The 26,413-nt window shown below is 42.2% G+C and overlaps 1 protein-coding gene across 1 annotated transcript in view; it reads right to left on the bottom strand.

Annotated features, from left to right (window-relative positions):
- LOC136885325 (uncharacterized) overlaps nucleotides 1-26,066 on the bottom strand; it is a 74,311-nt gene extending 48,245 nt beyond the window's left edge. Inside the window, exon 1 of the mRNA XM_067157837.2 lies at nucleotides 25,832-26,066. Within this exon, the coding sequence (XP_067013938.2) occupies nucleotides 25,832-26,066 (235 nt within the window). The remainder of the gene's footprint in view (nucleotides 1-25,831) is intronic.
- Between the last annotated feature and the right edge of the window lie 347 nt (nucleotides 26,067-26,413).

Below are 26,413 nucleotides of genomic sequence, written 5' to 3'. Positions count from 1 at the left end.
GTGTAGTGAAGCACAAAAGAGGAAACCCGCTCAGAAGTGACCATAGGCAGTGCATTGTGAATGTGTTCAATAAACTAAGTGAACAGAATCCAGGTTTAGTCGGTTATTCAGAAGTTCAGATCTTCGCACTGTTGTCGTATGCGATGCGCAGCCCTGTACGTCCGAACACGAGACGTTGACGGGGTGTAGGTCGGTACTACACGCTCAGCGAATCACAACTCTTTCTTTGACGGAGGCGTGGACATACCATGTTTACATCAGGATTAAACTCTCATGAAAAGACATATATACTATATCACCGTTCTCCCAGCCGCAATACAGGGTCCCTCATATAAACTAAGACCGTCGAAGCGGCGGTTTTACTCTCTGATACGTAAGCTCGAGTATGGGAAGCGCGCGGATAGTTCTTGACCTTGTAAGTAGCCTGCACATGTTCGACCTGACAAGCATCAGTCGCCAGTCTGAATCTCAGCTGTTAACATTGTGAGTCAGTTATCATTGCAACACCGTATTTTCGTATGCAAAAGTTCTGGTTTAACCTTAATGGTCGTGTGAACAGTCACTGGTGTGCAGAAAATCCTAATGGTGTTTATGAAGTCCCTCATTATGATAGGAAGATTGGTGTTTGGTGTGCTGTTAGTGCAAGACGAATAATTAGGCCTATGTTTTTCGGGACGACAGCCAAGATGACATTTTGACACTGTTCTTCCAGCAGTTAACGGGAAAAGAAAAATCGTTTGGGTGGTGTCAACAAGATTCAGCCCCTGTTCATAGTGGTGGTGGTGGTGGTGATTATTGTTTTAAGAGGAAGTACAACTAGGCAACCATCCTCTATATAACACTAATCAGAGAGAAAAATGGAAGGGGTCCGACACTTCGAAGAATGAAGATATCGGCCAAAGGAAGACAAGGGCCACGAAGGGCGTGAAAATGAAAGACTCCCTAGCCCTCGCAAACCTAATAGCGTCGGGGTCGGAAAAGAACAAGAGTTGACCAAGGGGGGTCGGATAGGATAGATGAAAGTGAGGAGCCTGGCACAAGTAAGTGGAAGCAATGTCAGGACTCAGCTGAGGGTCCCGTGGTCGCCAACCCACGCTCCAAAGTTCAGAGCCCCTGGGGCCCCTTTTAGTCGCCTCTTACGACAGGCAGGGGATACCGTGGGTGTTATTCTACCGCCCCCACCCACAGGGGGGCCCCTGTTCATACAGCAGACGATTCCCTGCTTATAATCTCGGAAGTGTTTTCAGACAGAGTATTCAGTGCTGGTCTGTTTACCCCTCGTTCTCCAGATCTAACAGTGTGTGTGTAAATTTTTCTTATTGGGTAAAATGAAAGAAAAAGTGTATCGAACAAATCCTCACATATTGAAGGAACTGAAAGAAAACATTACGAATGAAATAAGAAATATTATAGTGCCAGATCTCACTCGCGTCAACCAGAATGTGGATACCGGACACAATGGCTGTATAAACCAGGGCGGCCGCATACGACATAAATTCGGTTGAGGCAGCTGCCGTAGCGCAGAGTACAAACGCCGTGCATTCGGTCTTAGTTTATATGAGAGACCTTATATATGCAAGCGAAACGTGGAAGATGACAGCTAGTATCGTAATAAGTGCTTCACTGCAGCGGCTTGTATACCGTCGGCTCCAATCTGCTGGCCATGTTTTTACGTATACCTCGACATCGCATCTCTCCAGAAGCCAGACTGACTAGAGATCACTGGTGCGACCTGAAGCTTGATGGAGCGATGATGAAACAATCGCGGAAGACAGAAAGCTGTGGAGAGATTTCGTTGCCCGATGTGCTGAACACCACTGGAGAAACGACGAGCTGAGTGATTTCTTCAGAGTTCTGTAGTTTCGTATTATGCACTCTAGATGGCTGCACCAGTGCCAAAATGTTATTCAGATGATGTGCAGAATAGTGCATAACCCCACTTGAGGCCTATGAATGATTTCTGCTCGATGTGCATAATTATGCAAGGTAAGTCTGAGGAGCGTCGTTTAAATGCCACGGAGATGAAGAATTGAGAATTTCAGCAGGAGTTTCGAAGAAATAACCCATTCGAAATCAGCGCATCAGAAGAACTTGAAGGAGGCGGTTGTGAGGAGGTCCCCCTACCATACATCAATGCAGCCTCTATCAACCAATTAAGAGATAGCACCCAAGACCTACACGGTCGAAGGGCTACAATCCTCAACGGATCCAAATCTTCTGGATTCCGTCTGAGACTTGGGTAGGGATGGCAGTTTAAAAAAAAATACCGATATATCGATATTTCGATATATTGAAAACTGATTTTCGATAATCGATATTTATTGCACATAATATATCGGTATATTCAAGCGATATCGATATATCGTAACCCAAGAGTAACTACAATATCATCACCAGATCTCAATGCATATATATCAATATTGGTTTATTCTGCCTGTGCACGAGACTGGTTGGTTGAGTTTATCTTGCTACTGGAATTCGCGGTTTAATTATCCATGGAAATTATCCATCAACGGCTGCTAATTTCAGATGACCACTAGCCTGCACGGTTGCTAGGGTTATACTTCCATAACACAAATTTTCATTCACCCGCAGCCACAAGACAGCAGTCGAGGCATAGATCCTGAATAAATAGCTTTTTTTAGAGTGAAAGAAGAAGTGTCAGTAATGCTTGATGTTCATATAAACCTCGTAAATTAGTAGAAATGGCTGAAAATAGTTAAGAATATGATGCAGCATCTACCGTGCAAGTATTTATGGTTTTATCATTGAATTGATAGGATAAACAAGGAAGAGGAAAGGAAGCGGCCGTGGCCTTAAGTTAGGTACCATTCCGGCATTCGATTGGAGGAGAAGTGGGAAACCACGGAAAACCACTTCGAGGATGGCTGAGGTGGGAATCGAACCCACATCTACTCATTTGACCTCCCAAGGCTGAGTGGACCCCGTTCCAGCCCTCGTAACACTTTTGAAATTTCGTGGCAGAGCCGGGAATCGAACCCGGGCCTCCGGGGGTGGCAGCTAACCACACTAACCACTACACTACAGAGGTCTTACCACGCTTACGTCTCTTGGTTAACTGTTTTGTTGAAACATTCAAATTTACGTGCAAACCAGATTCAGAATGACATAAAATCAAATGAAATTTTCCAATCATTTAGTAATACATAGAAGCAGATTCGAACAAATCAAAACATTGTTGATGGCTTCAAGCATGCTGCACATTTTAACGGACTTAAATTCTTAGCTGCCGCCTTACCTTATAAAGTAAGGAATCAATCAAATTCGGAATTATATACAAACAAATTAAAATTTTTAATCATTCAGTATTATGTACAGATAGATACAAACAAATTAAATATTTCTTGATGGCTTCAAACAAGTTGCATATTGTTAATAGATCTCCGTTTTATAGAACTTCAATATAATTTCAAATCCTTGTATTTTGGAAAAGAAATAATTTTATATCGAGATATATCGCTATTTTGTTTTGATAGTAGGATAATATCGGCATGTCGATATCGAATGAAATATCGATATTTATTATATCGGAACGTCCCTAGGTGTTATCGATGCCTACGAGATAAGTAAAGGCCTCAGCATGCACGGTCTCTTCAAGTACTAAATTGACAAAGTAGCAGCAGTTCAAATATCGCCGCTGGATGTGAGGTTTTCCCTCCATTCCTCAGCACGATTCCAATTGGCATTACGATAATAACTTGCACATAAAAGCACATTACAAATATAAAACATTGCGTTTTGAGTAGGAAAGTGATATTTCTATGACGTTTAATGAAGAAAAATAAATGTATCACCGAGTAATTCAAGATGAGCTCATACGAATCAGGTAGTATAATTGCAACCGGAAAGTACACATCCTAATAAAAATGAAAATACTTCATAGTATTAGAACCAGCTTTTTAATGGGGGAGCATTTTTTTTTTTTTTTTTTTTTTTTGAACGGAGAAATCTTTTCTCCTTTAGCAGGTTAGCAAACTTGATTTGCTAACTCGGCGGGGCCACACAGTTTGGTCTGCCTCTGCTATGCAGAGTCCTGGAGGGGCGTGCCATTCCAGCTGATGAGTCCAAATGGCACGTCTGGACGAAACTCTGCATTATGCACACGGCCTAACCACCCAAAAGCTGGTTCTATTGCTGTGATTATAAGATCTGCGGCCGTGAAAGCCTTTTTTGATGTTGTATCTCCAATGGGGGAGCATTTTTTTTGAACGGAGAAATCTTTTCTCCTTTAGCAGGTTAGCAAACTTGATTTGCTAACTCGGCGGGGCCACACAGTTTGGTCTGCCTCTGCTATGCAGAGTCCTGGAGGGGCGTGCCATTCCAGCTGATGAGTCCAAATGGCACGTCTGGACGAAACTCTGCATTATGCACACGGCCTAACCACCCAAAAGCTGGTTCTATTGCTGTGATTATAAGATCTGCGGCCGTGAAAGCCTTTTTTGATACTTCATAGTATATTTTAAAACACTGCAGTATTCTCAGAGCCTTCGTCGATGAATGCAGAGTGGGTCTCGGCCCACAAGTGGCCACGGCTGGTCCGTGGTCCAACATCTCTGCACTCCGACCGGCCAACCGAGCAGAGGAAGGGTGGCTCTTCGTCTCTGTATTCGGGAGACTGGACAGGGCTGGACCTCACGGCTGGTCTCCACTGTCGGTTTTCCTGAGAATGGTTTTACGTGGTTTTTCATTCTCCTGCAATAAGGCAATTGCTGGGAGGGTTCCTAGTATAGGCCACGGCCGCCAACCCCCTCACCATCTCCGAGCATCTCCTTCGCCGTAACAAATCTCCCGGCCTCACAGACGGCGTCACCATCTAAGAGGCCCGCCTCCTCCTTCAGGGGAGGAATTAAAACATTTTAGTATTAGTACGTAACCTAGTCTTGCCATGCAAATACCCTGAAAAAAATTGTTGGCATTGATTGCGACTAGTTTTAGTAGAAATGCTAAAACACGTGCTTTCAAAATGTTCACTACATACTACAGACTTCGAGGAAGGTTGCCACATGCTATTTTTCTCGTCACCGCGACATGACATAATTAATACCGATTTTTCTCGTAGTTCCACATTTGCTCGTGGAAATAAATGCAACTACCTTTCTGAAGTTTACTTTTGCAGAATGGTGCACACTGCACAGCAATAAACCATTGTTTATCACGCGCAATAAACATCTTGTGAATAGAATGTTTACAATAAATACTCTCTCAGCTCTTGTATATTTATCAATATGCACAAAACATTTTCTTAATGTAAATCCACAGCCTGTTTAGAGTCATTTGACCGGGTCAGCAATGGAACGAATTAAGCCCCATCTAGCGGCGAGAATAGGAAATTTCCCGGCTGCCGAAGCCTGTCGCATTCCTCTGGGGCAATGATTAATGACTGACAAATGAAATGATATTTGAGAGTGTTGCTGGAATGAAAGATGGCAGGGAAAACCGGAGTACCCGGAGAAAAACCGGTCCAGCACAAATCTCATATGGAGTGACCGGGTTTTGAACCACGAAACCCAGCGGTGAGAAGTTGGCGCGCTGCCACCTGACTCGCGGAGGCTTCTATTTTCATAACTTTACGTTTAAATATAAACCATATAGTCATCACAAGCTGAATACACAAATCAACGCCTTTTATAATGAATTTTAAGGCTTATCTCACCTAAACTTACCTTTTTCCTTCACAGTTTCCATATAGTCTGTGTTGTTAAATGGTGGAGGGCTAACACGAAGTCTAGCGGTGACTCTGGAACTAGAACGTATTTCGCGCTGTGTAAACTGCCATGCGGAGGCAACTACATATTCCACCGTTTGTATTCGAATTATAGTCCGGCCTACCAGAGGCTCAGAGCAAGGTATTGATTAGATTGGATATTTCCAGGTTGCAATTCCACCTTCACTAGCACCATCTCTTGCAGAATTATCGGCGTTCTCTAGTGCGGATGTTGTTAATGAAAATAATAATTCAAAGAAAAACGATATATTAATGGAAAAACCGATATATTATTCGATAAATCGAATCAAAATTTCGATATCGATATATCGATAAATCGAAAGAAAAATATCGGTATTTCATAAAAACCGATAAATCGTTGCCATCCCTAGACTTGGGGCATGGCAACGTGATTCAAGACATATTTCAAGAAGCTGCATAGCCAAAAGAGCCCTTGGATCTTCCACTAACTGCGGTACAAAGAAGAGGGGGGCTAATAAGAAGAGCTGGGTCCAACATAAGAGGCAACAACAACAACTTCTACTACTTTACGGCTGCACTGATTTCGAAACACAAGCACGAAATGCAACCGTGTTCCGCTAACCCTGGAAGATCTACATCAGCAGCTCTACAACCAGGACTTCATCAATGAAGATTCATCGATGACAAAGGGAAGAAGAAGAATAAGTTAATAGAGATAGAGGCACTGCCATGTCGGGGTTTACATGTATCAATGTCCAAATTCGGACAACTATAATGATAGATTTATTGCAGCCAATGGCCAATAAATACATATACAGATTAATTTTCTTCACTATATCTCTTTATAGATTATGTTCTTTTCAAGCAGTCCTGTAGGTGATATCTCCCACATTGTTTACCACAAAGTTCACAAAAGCAGTGTTCATCCGGTGAATGAAAAGACTTTCTTTTACATATCCGATGATGAAATCCATTCTCAGCAAACCGAATCATTGTGTGCCTAAGAGCGGAGTTGGTTTGAGTCCATTCCTTATTTATCATTGCGTCGGTGCAATAAAATTCCTCCCAGATATTTGCCCTTTTCTCTTTCCTATCATTTAGGCGTTTTTCTGAAGCTTTGGTTGTTGGTAGATGCAATCTTAATTTAAGATCCTCGATGAAGAAAGTTTCCTTTGTAAGTTTGTAAACTAATATTGTAGGAGTAAATTTTGAGACGGCTAGTGCCCTTTTCAAGAAACTTGCTTTTACACGATCTAATGTTTCGAGGTCTCTGTATGTAAGGTGTGTCCATATTAAGTGTATGCCGTATGTTGCGATCGGTGCTATTTTTGCGTGAAATAAGAATAACGCTGTTTTAATGTCCAGTAACTCTTGATTGGTGATATCTTGAATACTACGAATAGCTGCTATTGCTCCTTCCTTTATATGTACTCTAAATGACGTTCTGGTTGTTTGTAGATGTATTCCTAAATATTTGAAATGATTTACAATGTCCAATTTCTCATTTCTGAGAAGTATGTTATCTAATTTGGCTAATCTTCCACCCTTTCTAAAGACCATCTGTACCGTCTTGTTAATGTTAATAATAAAATCATTTTCCTTTGCCCATTCCTCCAGTTTGTCTATTACTATCTGTAATTCTTCTTTATTACTGGCTCCTAAGACCATGTCATCAGCATACATGTGTAGTACTACTGGGGAGTTCCTAGGTATTATTTTAGTGACAATATCTGAAGTGATTTCATTAAAGAGTAATGGGCCTAATGGGTCTCCTTGTAAGACTCCATTTGTCCGAGTGATGCTTTTCGACCTAGTTGTCCCATCATCTTATCATAATTCTGTTTGAGGTCAATATGTAGTACTTTAAAAATGAACGTTGCACAAATACCAGGAAGGAAATGCAACTTCAATGATGTAAAGTCTTATCATTGCCTATATTATTGTATGGTAGTGAGATGAGGGGTCCAATTCAAAAAGATTGAGAATTTATAACAGCTGCAGAACTGATGTAAGGCCAATCGCTGTGATGATATAGGCGTGCCTAAGACGCGACCAAGGAATCTGCACACTGTATAAATTCTTCGGCGATGTATAGACAGAAATGTGGATAATACTGGCATCTTCGTCGGATAATGATGGTGATTATTACTTTAAGAGGAAGTACAACTAGGCAATCATCTTCTATAGAACATTAATCTGAGAGAAAAATGGAACAGAGCCTTCAAGACTACCGGCATGGCTTTGGAATACAAACCAAAAGGAAGAAAATATGTAGGATAACAAAGAAAAATATCATATATGTGAATCCGGAGCAGGCTTTCGAAACCTGCACTGTGTTAGATGATGATGATGGTGATGATGATAAAATACGCTTTCGTCCACTCGAAATCTTGCTCCAGAAAATTCGTCTCAACTTTTACCACAACATCTATTCATTCTATCCGTTTAGTCCATTAATCTGAGGCTTCAACTACTACAGCTGTACAATGGACTTTATCGTAGTTATAATTTTAACAAATATCCCCCTCTACTCCATAATAAATATATAAAACATTAACTGAACACTCACCTGGGGGTGAGGAGTTGCAGAGTACACTTATTGCGCACACAACAACTAGAAATGCAGTTATCTGAAACTCATATCGGTTCATCATATATCATTGACTTCAAAAAACATCTTTTAGTAACACTTCACGTTAGAGAGGTTAAGCCACCTGTTCATATCTGCACAAATGAAAACAAACTAAAAAAAAACTGATGTTTTTCTACAACTCAGCAAACTTCATTTTTCCTCCAAAATCTTCCAATTTTTCCCTCCACTTTTATATTTTAAGGTTAAAGATGACGCCTAAATCTCGCCTTCATATGAAGAAATTCCTGTTATATTACATAAAATAAAATAACAAAGAATCCAGCATCACCTCTGGACTGTCATAACCTTGGTAACAGCTGAATGCTACGGGCGTCATGGTTTCGTCATTTTGTTGAAGTGATCAAGGAGCATTCCATTTGCAGAGTATATCTTCTGTGACACTCTTGCCAAAGATTGTAGTAAATAATAAAAGAGAGGTGCACGGATGTGCATAATGTCTCCCGATTTAGTACGAGATCTTTGCCATAGTCTGTTCTGATACCATAACACAGAGTTTACACGAGGACAGTAGACTGGACAATACAGTGAGCCAAGACAATATTGTCCTCGTGTGAACGAACTAGCCGAGGACAGGACAATGAATAAGCTACTGTCTTACGACTTAGCCTCGCTTCCTATCTATCGGGACAATGCCTTCCCCCACCATCGCTCTTATTGTCCTGTTGATAAGTATGTTAGAGTAATTTGTAATTTTTCTCTGGCGGGTATTGCTTCTCTCATTAATGTATCGTTACGTTGAATCATCGGTGAGACCCTCCTCAGAAGGTCTTCAAAACATTCAGTTGACATCTTCATGCACATTTTATATTCTTGAAGCAAAGTCACCTCCGTACAGGCCATGAAGGCCCTTGGAGGAGTGGAAGGTAAAGGTTTCCACCATTGTTAACCTCGGCACGTGATGGGGTAGAGTGGTTAGCTCTACGCCCGACCGCCTTTGCCCCCAGGAATTAACCTGGTACTCATTTTTGGTGTGGGCTGAGTGAACCTCAGGGCCATATGCACCTCCGGAAGTGGAAATCTCGTTTCTTAAATTTTACGATTTCCTGACGGGGATTCCAACCCACGTCCTTCCGGGCGAACCGAGCACGCCTTTACCGCCTCGGCCAGGCAGCCAGGCAGGATCTTCTAATTATTTTAAGAATAAAACAGACGATCCTAATGAAGATCTGCGTGACAACCATTTCCGTAACCACAATCTCTTCTTATTTTTAGTTATAACGTCTTCAACTATATCTAACACATCTTCGTATAAGATATGAATCAATTTTCTTAATTTTCCTTAAAGAGCACGGCGTCGTGGATCCATTTTGATGATGGAAAGCGGACGACTTGATATTGTCTTGTCCTGCGCAAGGGACTGTTCACAGAGCACTGGACAATACCAGGACAATACAATATTGTCCTGTCTTGCATACTGTCCTCGTGTAAACTCGGCTTAAGCTAACCACGAAAAATATGGAAATTATTCATGAGGTATATTTTCACTCTGCGCGTTTCGAAAGGAACCTTGCCTTCTTTAATGTAATCACTTCAGATATTGTCACTAAAATAATACCTGGGAACTCCCCAGTAGTACTATACATGTATGCTGATGACATGGTCTTAGGAGCCAGTAATAAAGAAGAATTACAGATAGTAATAGACAAACTGGAGGAATGGGCAAGGGAAAATGATTTTACTATTAACATTAACAAGATGGTACAGATGGTCTTAAGAAAGGGTGGAAGATTAGCCAAATTAGATAACATACTTCTCAGAAATGAGAAATTGGAAATTGGAAATCATTTCAAATATTTTGGAATACATCTACAAACAACCAGAACGTCATTTAGAGTGGTACATATAAAGGAAAGAGCCTTCTGTATGACCAGAGATATATACAATAAAAAGAATATATCTACAGACGCAAAGATTAGACATTGCAAGGCAACGGTGAGAAATGCTGTATTATATGCTGCTGAGACAATAGCACTAGGAAGAAATGGTGCGGAACAACTAGAGAAAGAGGAGAGAAAAATATTGAGGATAATACTAGGCCCTAAGAGAGGAGGTGAGAGATGGATGAGGAGACCCAGGGAAGAACTATACCGGAACATGAGGACAATCTCAGAAGAAATCAGACTGAAAAGAGCAAGGTTTGCGGGACATGTAATCAGGATGAATATGGATAGAATGACGAAAAGAGTATGGGAAACAACAGCGAGGACACGAGGAAAGACAGGAACCAAGTGGGTAGTTGAACTCCGGAAAGATTGGTCGGAATTGGGGATCAAGGTGGAAGAAAAGGAAAATTGGAGAAGCAAGTACATACCGACTAATATGCCAGAGATCAATGATAGGGATGGATACAGGAAAAGGATTGAGAGTCACCAGTGGAGTAGACAAGAGAAGAGGATACTGAATATCTCGGAAGAAGAGCGGGAGAGAAGAAGAGAAAGGATGAAGAGGTTCTGGGAGGAGAAGAAGAAAATGCAATCCATGAAGGAGCTGTACGTGGTCCTACAGAGGCCGTAATGCAAGAAGAAGAAGAAGAAGATAAAGGAAAGAGCAATAGCAGCTATTCGTAGTATTCAGGATATCACCAATCCAGAGTTACTGGACACGATGAAGAAAGGCAAAGCTCCTTTTGAAAGGCGTAGAGTGTGTTTATAATTAATTACACGGCATAAGCCCAAAATATACCTCATGAGTAGTTACACGGACCGTGAAAGTCTAAATGATAATACGGAAAGCTGTAGGAGCAAGTCAGTACGTACAAAATAGACTGGCATTTTAATTTACTGCACGCAGGATTGACTAAGCTCTGTAAGTGGTCGCAGGAAAATGAATTGGTGATAAAGACCAACAAAACAAAAATCATGAAATACAGGAGAGGAGGCAGTATTTCCGAAATAGACAAATTCTACTGCGGAAACGACAAGATAGAGTTGGTAAACTCTTATAAATACCTAGGACTAACCCTTCAAGTGACAGGGAAAGCATTCATGAAACATGCAGGAGAAACATGCACCGCAGCAATTAGAGCCATCTTTGACATAAAATACATTGAAAAGCTATCACTTGACATAATTCTAAAACTTTTTCACATTAAGATTGCCCCTATAGTCTGTTACGCAATCACGGAAATTTGGATCCACCTTACTCCCGCTAATCTAAGAAGGCTTGAGGACGTGAAATCAACCTATCTACGGAGAGCCCTTCGGTTATCCCAAACAACAAGGACCAGGCTCGTTTATCTACTAGCAGACACAGACTACTTCATCAGGGAGGTGGCAACAAAGAATAATCTGCCGCAAACCCCAGCATACAAAACCCATATAAGGGAAAGGGAAGAAAAAGACGAAGGCTTCTATCACACGCCGGCCATGAGCACAGATGAATGGAGGGCCCCTAATTTCCCATTACGACACGTATATATGAGAATAGCAGCGCATGGATTTCATTTCAGAATCTGCATCCAACGAGGATTTCACCAGGCGTCATCTCAATTTCCCTGCACTCTCTGTGGACAACGCTGTACACAGTGTCATATACTTCATTGCATAGCAAAGAGAAACTCGTGGTCTTTTTACGCATTTGATAAAAATTTTGTGTAATATGCAACTCTCATGTACACATTGTGTTTAATAAATGTTATTAATCAATTAATTTACTTGAAAGTCTTTCTGCCACTGCAGATTGCCATAGGACATTTGCCATTTGCAATTTAAAAAAAAGACGTTATAAAGGAGTGTGTATTGTGCTAAACTGCTTTATAAATCAGTGACCACCGATCTGCATTTCGGGCAGTCGCCAAGGTGGCAGATTCCCTATCTGTTGTTTACCTAGTCTTTTCTTAAATAATTGCAAATAATTAGGAATTTTATTGAACATGTCCCTTGGTAAGTTATTCCAATCCCTAACTCCTCTTCCTATAACCGAATATTTTCCCCAGTTTCTCCTCTTGAATTCCAACTTTATTTTTGCCATGCTGTGCTCTGATACATTAAGCTACCCACGAATAATATGGAAACTATTAAAAAAGTCAAAGGTTTATCATCATATCATTGCATGCTGTCCACGTCACAACACTGTAGAGGTCTTTCAATCAATCACTACTGATCTGCATTTAGGGCAGTCGTCCACGTGGCAGATTACCTATCTGTTGTTTTCCTAGCCTTTTCTTAAATGATCGCAAAGAAATTGGAAAATTATTGAACATTTCCCTTGGTAAGTTATTCCAATCCCTAACTCCTCTTCCTATAAACGAATATTTGCCACAATTTGTCCCCTTGAATTCCAACTTTATCTTCATATTGTGATCTTTCCTACTTTAAAAGACACCACTCAAACTTATTCGTCTACTGATGTCCTCCCACACCATCTCTCCTCTGACAGCTCGGAACATACCATTTAATCGAGCAGCTCGTCTCCTTTCTCCCAAATCTTCACAGTCCAAACTTTGCAACATTTTTGTAACGCTACTCTTTTGTCGGAAATCACCCAGAACAAATCGAGCTGCTTTTCTTTGGATTTTTCCAGTTCTTGAATCAAGTAATCCTGGTGAGGGTACCATACACTGGAACCATACTCTAGTTGGGGTCTTACATCCTTACTACAAACCCCTAAATACCCTCTTTTTACAGTTGCTCATTATCGTGTACCTTATTTATTACTCTGTACAGAATAATATCATCCGAAGAAAGCTTTACCTCTGATTTCAGTTCTTTACTCATAACATTTGTATATAAATAAGAAAACTTAATGGCCCAGTAATACTGCCTTGAGGAATTCCCCTCTTAATGGTTACAGGATCAGATAATGATTCAACTACTCTAATTCTCAGAGTATTATTATCTAGAAATATAGTTTTCTACAAAGTTTTCTACATCCATTCGTAGCAGTGTTGCCAACTTATATTTTCAAGATCCGCTAAATACTACAAAAAATCCGCTAAAATTCCGCCAAGAAATCCGATCTCAAATAATGCGCAATAATAATAATAATAATAATAATAATAATAATAATAATAATAATAATAATAATAATAATAATAATAATAATAATAATAATCTGAGGAAAATTCTCGGCCCCCGAAAAACAGAAGATGGATATAGACTGAGGTCACGCAAAGTGATAGAAGAGCTTTCTAACATTGCAGCAGACATCCGCAAAAGACGTCTGAAATTTTATGGGCACGTCCGCAGACTGCCGGCAAGTACACTGACACACACGATTCTCACCTACATAGAACATCTAAAAAATATTCCATGGGTGCTGCAAATGAAGAAGGATCTGGAAAAAGCGCAGATTAACTCAAATGACACCGCGGACAGAAACCTCCACAGGAAAAAAAAAATAATGGATGCAAAGTGCAACCAGAGAACGAAGTGAAAAAGAAGACTGGAGCAAAGTGGACAGAAGAACGAAAAAGGATCCACAGAGAAAGGATGAGAGCTGTTTGGCAACTCAGAAAACAGAATCGTTAGAGCTTTGCGTGATCCATTGGGTCCATACGCACATAATAATAATAATAATAATAATAATAATAATGATGATGATGATGATGATGATGATGATGATGATGATGATGATAGTAGTAGTAGTAGTAGTAGTAGTAGTAGTAGTAGTAGTAGTAGTAGTAGTAGTAGTAGTAGTAGTAAATGTCTGTACTCACCTGATCTGTGAGTTCCACTGGGATTAACCCCCTGCCAGCGAGCCGGCGAGGTAAAACTTGTAGGCGTTTTACTGCCGGGTGCAAACTAGGTGCATCTCCTACCTCAAGGGCCACGCACTGAACAGGCCAGTTCATTAAACGGTCTTCCTTCATAGCATAAATATAAATGCTACTCTCTCACAGTTTTATTATCTGTCATCATTCGTCAACTAAGAGATAGGTACCATTTCCCCACGCGTTACAAATTTATGATACCACGATCTCATAACATCAAATCCAAATAACATGTTTTCCTCATGTGACTGCTAGCTCCTGACAAGAAATACGGAATAGCTCAGAGACAGACTGGAGTAGAATTTTTTTAAAAAAAGTAAAATGGATAAAACGCTAAATTCCGCTATAATAAATCTACAATTCCGCCAAAAAATCTGCTGTCCGCTAAATGGTATATTTCTCCGCCGACAGTCTACTGATTCCGCCAAATTTAGCGGAAAATTCGCTAAGTTGGCAACACTGATTCCTAGTTATTAATCATTGACAATATATAACAAGTACCTTGGAGTAAATTCTTAATCAGACACTTCCATTTAGAAACATTCAATGAATAGCGCCGCTAATCTGAGGGCAAGGAACAGTATCATTCAAAATCTTGCGGGATATCTTTGGGGAGCCTTGGCATTCACTCTTCGATTGTCAGCCATGAGGTTGGTATATTGTTCTTCTGTTTGGCTGAATAGTCCATATGTTAAGAAGATTGGCACAGTCATGAACCAGACAATGCGCAATTGTCAGCGGTGCGGTCAAATATTCTCCACAAGAATACGAAGACAAAATAATCTGGTTCGTGATTGTAGAAAAATACCCAGGTCTCTCCATCCATGAAGATCTGGCTGTTAGGTTTGGACGTCTGAAATCAAGATCTCCTTCCGTGCAAACTGCCAGGGAGCTCATCAACAGGTCCTATAATGGATTTCGTGAGTGGTAACTAGAGGGAACAGCACAGCTCCAATTGAGTGGCAGTGTTCATAATCCACCAGCTGGCTATAATCTCCCATGAACAGCCTGGGTTGCCCTCAATAGAATTCGCACCAATCATGGACGGTGTAGCTCATTCCTACATAAGTGATGTATGAGATACTCCATTAGAACCAGAATCAAGAGGACGACCCGGAAATTCTATTCTGGCCTAATCTTCCAGTCCAACACCCTTATTCAGTCGAAGGGAAAATTTCTCAACAGATTCTGTCGAGAGTTAAGGCATGGGCCCTGAGTGCGACTGCTGTGAGGAAAAGCAGATCATCCGGCATATCGCCACTGAATGCCCAAGGAGATCATACTTTGGGCCATTGGGCCATTGTGTGGGCAACAAATCAAACTATTCAGTAGTTGGAAAATTTCGATTTTAATTTATGAACTCTCCATTAGTTTGGTTGATTATGTAGTATTTTTCACTTTTTCAGTTACTTCTTTATTGTGCCTTTTGTATTTGTATGTAACTTCTAACACTGGGTACCATTAGGTAAATAAACAAATAAATAAATGACAATATATACATAACTCCATCGAATTTGTACTGAACTTTTTAATGGGAGAACGGCCACTTCTTGGCTCAATAACTTAGAAATCGGAAAAACTTGCAGATATTTAGAAATGTCCTTGGAATACGTAGGTCCCCGGCTGTCGATCATTAAGCCAAAGACAGAGACTTCCTCAAATGCGTATTTCTTTTTGAAATCTTCTCTGTCTGTTCAGATATCGTCTCCTTCGCACCGTCAACTTCTTGTGGCTGTTCTGAAGTCGATTTCAAATCGTATGGTTGGATCGAATATGAAATATTATTTGACTGCCTTTCTTTCTTGTCATTTGCAATAATGCCCACTCTACTTGTACTCCCGTTGTCAGCAATGCAGTGGACTTCTTCAAGAACTTCGTAATTCTTCCCAGGAAGAGAAGCTGCCCTCTTGCTCCTAATTTGATGGTGGCGAACGTTCTTCCTGAAAGACCTGAGTACCCTTACGCCACTGCAATGTAATGGGTCGTACAAGGTCCTGTAATGACGATTCATTACCAAAATAGTGAATTCAGCTCAGGAAACGTCTACAGAAGCAAGTCTTTGTTTCATGGAGTCAGCGGTAAAGGCCGCAAGGTCTCAAGAACAATGCTTGGTTCAGCAGTAGAATTGGAATGCCGTCTTCATAGTAGATGACAGAAATAAAATGGTCTTGCAACGCTGTAGCAGTGAGATACGTTCCGCTGAGAAAAACTAGCTCATATCGTTGTCGCTTCCTGGGATGTGAGGAAGTAGAAACGCCGTTCTAAAGAGAACTAGTGAGGAACAGTAAGCACCACACGATTCGGTCAAACATCTCATCACCGAGCTCGATAGCTGCAGTGGCTTAAGTGCGACCAGTATCCAGTATTCGGGAGATAGTGGGTTCGAACCCCACTGTCGGCAGCCCTGAAGATGGTTTTTCACACCAGGCAAATGCTGAGGCTGTACATTAAGGCCACGGACGCTTCCTTCCCAGTCCTAGCCCTTTCCTGTCCATCGTCGCCATAAGACCTATCTGTGTCAGTGCGACGTAAAGCCAATAGCAAACATCTCATCAGCATTCCAGAAAAGAAATTAGAAGTGTACGAAGAAGTACATTGCTTGGCGGAAGACGAAAGTACTAGAGGTGTAGATGTAATAATTAATGGGGCAGCAAAGATTTAATTTGGAACAAACGATTCGATTTGATAAATTTGTTCAGCAGCCACAGGAACTGGATGACGAGAAATGGATTCCGTTGGTTCCGCAGAAACTTCTCCCAACATACTTGCATGTCTATGTGCCACGCGCCCTCTCAAGCATCTCCGCTCTCTTTTGATTTTCCTTTTTAAACACACTCCTATTACAATGGCAATACAAGACCATTCGGCATCACGGATTCGTGACATAACAGGCACAGTACAGGAGCGAACGAACACAATTAATCAATCCAACATTGAAGACCTCCCCGGAAAAACAATGTAACCAAAAATGTTTTTAAAAGTGAGATTTCGGTGGAAATACGGTGTATCAGTCATCTTATGTCTTAAAGCCAGCAGAACATTGTCCTCCCTGGTATAAGGAATGAACATCAGTCAAGATGGTGGACAATGCTTGTGTTGTGTTACGAGGGCTGTAAATAGACGTAGTCCAGACACTTGCAGGAGATCGAGCATGTGCAAATAGTAGGATATAGGAACGGTCAGGTGGCGCTGTTGTCGATGTGTAGTGTGCATTTGACGGGCATTCAGTTGGGAGCGTTGTGTAAGTGAAGAGTGTCGATTTCACCGCTCTAAACATGTTTTCTGAAAGTAATCGGCGTTCATGGATTAAAATTGAGGCTGTCCGTATCAAAACTGAATCAGAATGTTACCTGTGACGAGAATGCATTACCGTATAGGACGGTTGAACGATTGGTCAAGGCGTTTCGTGCGGGTCGGAAAGAGACTGCGGATTTGCACCGCACAGGTCCTCAAGGTCAGATTAACATCGTGAGTGTTCTCGTTTCCGTAGACCGTCGATGGACTCTCCGGGAATTGTGCGTAGAGGTTGGTCTCAGTCATCAATCTGTGTGGCACATACTGATGAAATGTCGTAACATGAGGAAAATGCCCCCCCCCCCCGTTGGGTTCCACATCTACTCGCCCACGTACAGATATGGCATCGGCATCCACTCGGACAGATACCGCAACGAAGGAGACGAATTTCTACAGCGTATTGTCGCCATTGATGAGACGTGTGTACGAGCCTTTAAGCCCCAATTAAGGCGTCAATCGAATGAATGGCGTCTCCAGGTTCGCCACCTACACAGAAATTTCGACAGGAACCCAGTCGGGAGAAGCTTATGTTGATTGTGGCATGCGACTACGAGGGTGTTATTCTTACGCAGGGACAAACTGTCACCAGTAACTACTACTGTCGATTTCTGGAGTGTCATCTGTGTTCGGCTATGTGGTGCAAACGTTCACGTTTATTGCGAGATGATCGCCCTATCGTGTTGCATAACGACGCACGTTCTCATGTCGCAAACAATGCCAAACTCTTATCGCAACCGTGGCATTGGGAGGTCTTGGAACACCCTCCGTACTTACCAGACATTAGTCCTCGTGACTTCGATCTGTTTCCGAAGTTGAACGAGCCTCTCCGAGGTCGCCGATATCCTGACAAGGCATCTGTACTCCGCGCAGTAGGGTGCTCCGTCGGTGTTATTCACTACATAAGACCATAAGCGATCCCTGTCTCCTGGTATACAACTTAACATGATATCGTTCATATTTCTGTCCAAATAGTCCATAAATGCACTCTAAGGCTTTGGTTTTACACACTCGAAATTGGAATCCGTGCACTGATAATCAAGTTACCAATAATGTCAAAGATCATAGTCGGGCGCTTTCCAGTTTGAAGATATCATGGCTTCAGTTGCATAGAATTGATGTATTTTTTCTCCGGTGACACATTTGGTGTTCACCCGAGAAACTTCGTCAAAAATCAGCCAGAGACAGGTGGTGGTGGTGGTGATTATTGTTTTAAGAGGAAGTACAACTAGGCAACGATCCTCTATATAAAACACTAATCGGAGGGAAAATATGGAAGGGGTACGACGCCTCGAAAAATGAAGATATCGGCCAAAGGAACACCAGAGCCACGAAGCGCGTGAAAATGAAAGACTCCCTAGCCCTCGCAAACCTAATAGCATCGGGGTTGGAAAAGAAGAAGAGTTGACCAAGGGAGGTCGGATAGGATAGATAAAAGTGAGGAGCCTGGCACAAGTAAGTGGAAGAAATGCCAGGACTCAGCTAAGGGCCCCGTGGTTGCCAACCCACGCTGCAAAGTTCAGAGCCCCTGAGGCCCCTTTTAGCCGCCTCTTACGACAGGCAGGGGATACCGTGGGTGTTATCCTACCACCCCCACCCACAGGGGGAAGCCAGCCAGAGACATATAAGAGACGGTTTACTCTGCCATCTAGTAGGCCTACAGTAAATCGAAGCGTCGAAATTGACGAGCAGACGGCCAGATGGCGTCAATTTAAAATGCCTACGAACGGTAACTGACTCCATACGATTATTATTATTATTTATTTATTTATTTATTTATTTATTTATTTATTTATTTATTTATTTATTTATTTATTTATTTATTTCACAACGTTATAGTTGGTAATATAGCTCGTATTTCGATACTTTACATAGAGGAAATAGAATTTAATGTTAATTTATATACATTTACTATATATATATAGAAGATAATGAAGATATATATATATCTTAATTATCTTCAAATGACATAAAGTGTCAAATGTTTTTCTTCCAAAAATTCTTCTCCCTCTGCCGGGCTTCGAACCCACGACTTGGGATCCCTAGGCAGACACTCTACCACTGATCCACAGAGGGAGCTATGATGGTGATGGTTTGAAAACAATACTAATAGTTTTGTATTTATACTTTGAATTGTATTCTCTTTCAGGAGGCTTGTTTTACATTAATTTGATCTGGTTTAATTTGAGTGACATGTCTTTTATTGAGGTACCTATTCTTTAATATTTTGTTGTTTTCTTTTGTATTATTATCTAATATGTGAAATAGCATGTACGCTAATGATTGGGCTGTTTATACATTTCATAAGAAATAAAATGAAATTGAGATATAATTAATCTAACGATATCCGCTATTGTTTAACAAGTTGTGATAACCAACGTGATAGAATACTTGTCTATTTAATCACGCCTTTCTGTCTAAGAAGGAAAGAAAAGTGAGTGTAGTTCGGCTGTAAATTACAGAACAAAAAAAGAAAAAAGAAGTAGTATTTAGTTGCTTCTTGCAACAGAAATAACCTCTGAGAACAGTAACTAACGTACTTAAGTCGAATGTTGCTAGGCCAGAAGATTTAATGGTAGAGCTAAACGTGTTGTATAAGGTATTCATTTCCGAGATGACCAAAATATAACAGCAAAGAGACAAAGTACCGGAAATTACTGTGGTGATTTTGAGGTTATTGAACTTAAAACATGTGAACTTCTTTTAAGTAGTGGTACAACTAGCTCACTTCTCAGTGAAATTGAACGTACCGTATTAGAAGGGAATACGTTCTGTCAAAATAATAAGATAACTTACAAAATTGTCTAAAGACAATTAAATGAATTTAATGGAGATCTCAAATATATTTTTTAGGATTTTTTTATCAGTTTCCAAATATCCATGAAGATAACACATTACGTGACAGTGGTAAGTTCCAGTACTTAGTACAGTCCATGGAAGAGGATACTGAACCACATGAGATTGTTCATAGTTACCCGCAGACAGTAGACAATTATTCCCAAGTCATTGAAGCTTTGAAAGAGTCGTTCGTCAGAGATGATGATCTGTTGCAGGTGTACGTTAGAGAAGTTTTAAAAGTGAGAATTTCAAATGTTACCCAGCATGATAAACTTCCACTGTATTTTATTGATAACTTACAGGGATGGTCTTTTATGCCAAAATTCTCACTAAAGTGTTATCCCTCTTATGGCGGTCTCACAGCCATTGAGACTACTGTGAATGGGTGCGGTAGAATGACTTACGGGACCACAGAGGCTCTTACTTTGTTACAGCGTTGGTTGGCGACCACGGGCCCTTAGCAGACCTCGCCTTCGTTTCACTTACTTACGCCAGGCTCCTCACTTTCGTCTGTCCAATCCGACCTCCCTTGGTCAATTCTTGTTCTTTTCCGACCTCTACGGTATTACAGCACTCGAAACGTAGGGAATTTTCAATTTCACTCCCTTCGTGGCCCTTGTTTTTCTTTGGGAGATACCTTCATTTTCTAAGTGTCGGATCCATTCGATTTTTCTCTCAGATTTGTGTTATATAGAGGTCGGTTGTCTAGTTGTACTTCCACTTAAAACAGTAATCACCACCACCACCTCTACAGGGTGACCCGATTAGTCCGTTCTTATTTAACCCCATTACTTCAGACGTCGTGGAAACACTGAAGGTATTCGAAGGCATAATTTCTCCACATATCTATGCAGACGACATGGCCCTTGGCTCTTCCAATTTATAAGACTTACAGAAATACCGGAAGCTATTGGTATCCTGGGCAAGAGGAAACAAACTCCAGTTAAACATGGACTGGACGGTCCGCACGATATTCAGGAGTGGTGGCAGAGTTGTCGCCACCGATATTCTGTCTTTGGAATTTTGCAAGTTGTTTTACGTCGCACCGACACAGATAGGTTTTATGGTGGCGACGGGATAGGAAATGGCTAGAAGTGGGAAGGAAGCGGCCGTGGCCTTAATTAAGGTACAGCCCCAACATTTTTCTGGTGTGAAAATAGGAAACCACTGAAAACCATGTTCAGGGCTGCTGGCAGTGGGGTTGAAACCCACTATCTCCCGGATGCAAACTCACAGCTGCGCGCTCCTAACCGCATGACCAACTCGCCCGGTGTGTCCTATGAATCCCCTGAAAGTGGTTAATGATTTCAACTCTCTGCTACGAAGAATATCAATTGACACGGCTATGAAGATCTTCCTTAGTAAAATAAGTCCCATCGCAACCTATGGGATACAAATCATTTGGCACTATCTCACCAAAAACAACATAAAAGAAATTGAAAAATCAAAGGCAGATTTTCGGAAGAAGATTGTATGTCTGTCGCGATACGCCCCGTCCAGACTAATTTATGAATTTGCCAGAGAATCCTTTGATATAGAGGATATGTATGTTCAGTCCGTCAGCGATGCCGCTAGTGGGATCCGCAACAGCTTTGCCATCAGCTGTCATAGATGGCCTAGGCATCACTGAAGAGGCGTACTAGGGAAATGAGGAGTGATGTAGTTTCCCGTTGCTTTCTTCACCGAGCCAGAGTTGCTATTACATATTAGTCTGCTAAGCCCACTGAAATGCATACACCAACCGACCCGATGAGCAACATTTTCACATCATTCATAGCAGGGACTGGCTGCATAAGGATTTGCATTACTAGCATCGCTCATACCTCAGTTTGTGCCAGGCTCCTCACTTTCATCTATCCTATCCGACCTCCCATGGTCAACTCTTGTTCTCTTCCGACCCCGACGCTATTAGGTTTGCGAGGGCTAGGGAGTCTTTAATTTTCATGCCCTTCGCGGCCCATGTCTTCCTTTGGCCGATACCTTCATTTTTCGAAGTGTCGGACCCCTTCCATTTTTCCCTCTGATTAGTGTTATATAGAGGATGGTTGCCTAGTTGTACTTCCTCTTAAAACAATAATCACCACCACCACTCACACCTCAGTCAGTTTCATATTGTCAAAGCCAAAGATAAGACAGAGACAGATCTATGAAAGTAACAAAATTGCTCTAGCCTATACCAGAAGACATAGTGCACTGTAAACACTAGGTCCTGCCAGCAAAGGCATATACACTGACTGACAGAGCAAATGCAACACCAAGAAGGAGTGGTCAGAACTTTATGCCAATTGCAGGGTAGACTGACGTCACTGAGGTATGCTCATGATGTGAAATGCGCCGCTGTGCTGCGCACGTAGCGAACGATAAATGGGACACGGCGTTGGCGAATGGCCCACTTCGTACCGTGATTTCTCAGCCGACAGTCATTGTAGAACGTGTTGTCGTGTGCCACAGGACACGTGTATAGCTAAGAATGCCAGGCCGCCGTCAACGGAGGCATTTCCAGCAGACAGACGACTTTACGAGGGGTATGGTGATCGGGCTGAGAAGGGCAGGTTGGTCGCTTCGTGAAATCGCAGCCGATACCCATAGGGATGTGTCCACGGTGCAGCGCCTGTGGCGAAGATGGTTCGCGCAGGGACATGTGCCACGTGCGAGGGGTCCAGGCGCAGCCCGAGTGACGTCAGCACGCGAGGATCGGTGCATCCGCCGCCAAGCGGTGGCAGCCCCGCACGCTACGTCAACCGCCATTCTTCAGCATGTGCAAGACACCCTGGCTGTTCCAATATCGACCAGAACAATTTCCCGTCGATTGGGTGAAGGAGGCCTGCACTCCCGGCGTCCGCTCAGAAGACTACCATTGACTCCACAGCATAGACGTGAACGCCTGGCATGGTGCCGGGCTAGAGCGACTTGGATGAGGGAATGGCGGAACGTCGTGTTCTCCGATGAGTCACGCTTCTGTTCTGTCAGTGATAGTCACCGCAGACGAGTGTGGCGTCGGCGTGGAGAAAGGTCAAATCCGGCAGTAACTATGGAGCGCCCTACCGCTAGACAACGCGGCATCATGGTTTGGGGCGCTATTGCGTATGATTCCACGTCACCTCTAGTGCGTATTCAAGGCACGTTAAATGCCCACCGCTACGTGCAGCATGTGCTGCGGCCGGTGGCACTCCCGTACCTTCAGGGGCTGCCCAATGCTCTGTTTCAGCAGGATAATGCCCGCCCACACATTGCTCGCATCTCCCAACAGGCTCTACGAGGTGTACAGATGCTTCCGTGGCCAGCGTACTCTCCGGATCTCTCACCAATCGAACACGTGTGGGATCTCATTGGACGCCGTTTGCAAACTCTGCCCCAGCCTCGTACGGACGACCAACTGTGGCAAATGGTTGACAGAGAATGGAGAACCATCCCTCAGGACACCATCCGCACTCTTATTGACTCTGTACCTCGACGTGTTTCTGCGTGCATTGCCGCTCGCGGTGGTCCTACATCCTACTGAGTCGATGCCGTGCGCATTGTGTAACCTGCATATCGGTTTGAAATAAACATCAATTATTCGTCCGTGCCGTCTCTGTTTTTTCCCCAACTTTCATCCCTTTCGAACCACTCCTCCTTGGTGTTGCATTTGCTCTGTCAGTCAGTGTATATAGAGGATATAAGACCAGATTATTGTTTTCACTACAGATATATTATCAGTTGCTCTCATTCCTTCTGTAAAGCCTGCCTGAAGTCTCTCCAGATTCGATTCTCCCTTCGCCCATTTCCTAATCCTTTTTGCCAACACACCTGCGTATATTTTACTTAATGTATCCAACAACGATATGCCCCTATAATTATTCGGGTTAGATTCTCCTTTCTTTTGTAGATTGGGCAGATCACTTCCTCTTGCCAAGATTCGGTAATCTCACCTCCCCCCTTCACATATTCTGTTAAATAATTTAACAATACTTTCTAGAATATCTTTCTTGTTCGCTACCCGTTTCCAAAATTCGTTAGTGATGCCCGAAATCGCTCCTGATTTACCTTTCTTGGCTTTCCCTAAGACCTCTCTTACTTCTTCTATCGATATCTCCTTATCTAATGCAAGCACAGTACACCATAGTCCTTACCAATATTCCGTTTTTCTCTACTTTCGGTCTTCACTCATCTTCAACCCCTAATAATTTCTTATAGTGCTCTTCCCAGATAGCCTGACTTATTTCAGCCTGCCGAGGAAGTTTCTGCATTCCGCAGATCCCCTTAATTGTACTCCAAACTTTTCTACTTTCATTCGGTTTTGAACTACTATTCAATTCAACAACTCTCTGCTTCTGCCATTCAAACTTAGTTGTACACAATATTTCTCTATATTATTTTCTCAAGTTATAAAGTTCAATCCCATGATTTTCTTTCCCGTGCTTTCCATACGCCTTCAACGCTTTCAGTACTTCATACTTTTATGCCTGCATTCATCATTGTACCACACCTTTCATATTTTATTCTCCCCCTCCTTTACTTTCATCTTCCCCCATGACATCTTTACAGTGTTATCTGTTAGTTTTACTGCTGCACTCGTTAAGTTATTCTCGATCATTGAGTCTATTCCAACGTTCACTATCTGACCTATTTCTCCCTCATAATAGTTCATAAACTCTTTCTTTAGCTCCTCTCTCCACCTGTATTTAGTTACTAATGTTTCCTTGAATTTTATCGTGTTGCTTGTTATTGCCCTCCCCTCCCTATCACTTACTCTGACAATAATTGGTAGGTTATGTGACTCTCCCCATTCCTTAACCTTCATGCTTTTAATCATAGGCAATGCATTTCTAGAGCATAGCGCCAAATCTATGATACTGCCCCTTGTCTCCGTTATGTATGTCAGGGTCCCTAATTCGTCACCATGCCACCATCCATTCAATATATATAGTTCCATCGTACCACACAGCTCTAAAACTGTTCTACATTTTTATTACAGCCCTTATCCTGACTGACTCTTTTTGTACATAAACTTCTTCTGCCTCTTTGTCGTACAACGGCTACTGACCCGCAACCCTCGCATTGAAGGTCCCCATTATTAGAATATCTACATCCTCAAAAATATTTTGAATTCTATTAATTTCTAATGCCAACTCATCAAAGAAATCCTTTTTCGCAAATGGAGAGGCTTCAGGAGGGTTGTAGACAAAACCGATACATAAATCTCTCTCACTCTCATCGTACATCTTTATTTAAATCCAAATCATATCCTCCATTTCTGATTCAGTATGGTCTATTCTAGCTTGCAAATCCTCCCTAACCATAACCATTATCCCACCCGGCTGTCTGCCTCTGCCGGAACGTCTTTCTTTTGCCTTATAGTAAACCGTAAACTCTTCTACTTCTACCTTACTTTTCGGTGGAATCCAGGTTTTCACACACGCAAGGATATGCAAGCTTCGTAACAACTCTTTAAAAGATTCATTCTGTAAGTTACTTGTAAAACCTTCAATATTGATGCACCCTACTGTTATCTCTAGTTATTTCTTCCTCTCCTGCCCCTCACTCTGGCTGCCCGTCTTGGACCTCATAATCCTAGTGACACCCAGTTCGTCAGAGTTCTCATCTAGTGTATTCACACATTCCCTGTCGGGGCCACCCTCGTTTAAATTACCTTTTCTGTGCCAGAAGTCCTTCAGACTGACACGTCTGCGTTTCGGTGTTGCGTCTCTCGCGGAGTCAGCACTCAACTGCCGCTGTAGGTCACCAGGACTGCACTCGTGACTGGTTGTCAATGCGTCAGCTTCTTCCTTTCTCTGTCCTCTTCGATTCACTTCCTGGTCGCCGCTCACTGCTCCGCATTCTGCTGATCTCTGCTGCCTCGTGCGTTCACCTTCCTCATCGACCATTGTACTCTTTGTTTTGTACATATCAGTGGCGGTTTCTGGTATAGCGCAATGGAGTAATGAACCTCCAGTTGATATCAAATTGTACTCAACTACGTAATTTTCATAACTCCCTTGTCAATCTCGAAGCTCTTGTTAAGTCCCTCTATCCGTAATATACTCGTACTGGCTTTCAGTTAATGTGAGCTGCGCAAGGTCTGTGGCTGGATACTTGTTTGGAATGAACCCCCTTGCAAAGGCGATCTCTCCGTCCGTACATAGGCGAAGGGAGTGGCGAGGTGCGGGGGGACGAAAGCCAGCACTAAGGCAAGACCAGGATATCGCAGAAACGGATCTCTGTTCTTTACGCA

The sequence above is a fragment of the Anabrus simplex genome, chromosome 14, assembly GCF_040414725.1.
Source record: "Anabrus simplex isolate iqAnaSimp1 chromosome 14, ASM4041472v1, whole genome shotgun sequence".
NCBI lineage: Eukaryota > Metazoa > Arthropoda > Insecta > Orthoptera > Tettigoniidae > Anabrus > Anabrus simplex.
Note: the sequence above shows the minus strand (reverse complement) of the source record. Positions and strands in the feature narration are given on the sequence as shown.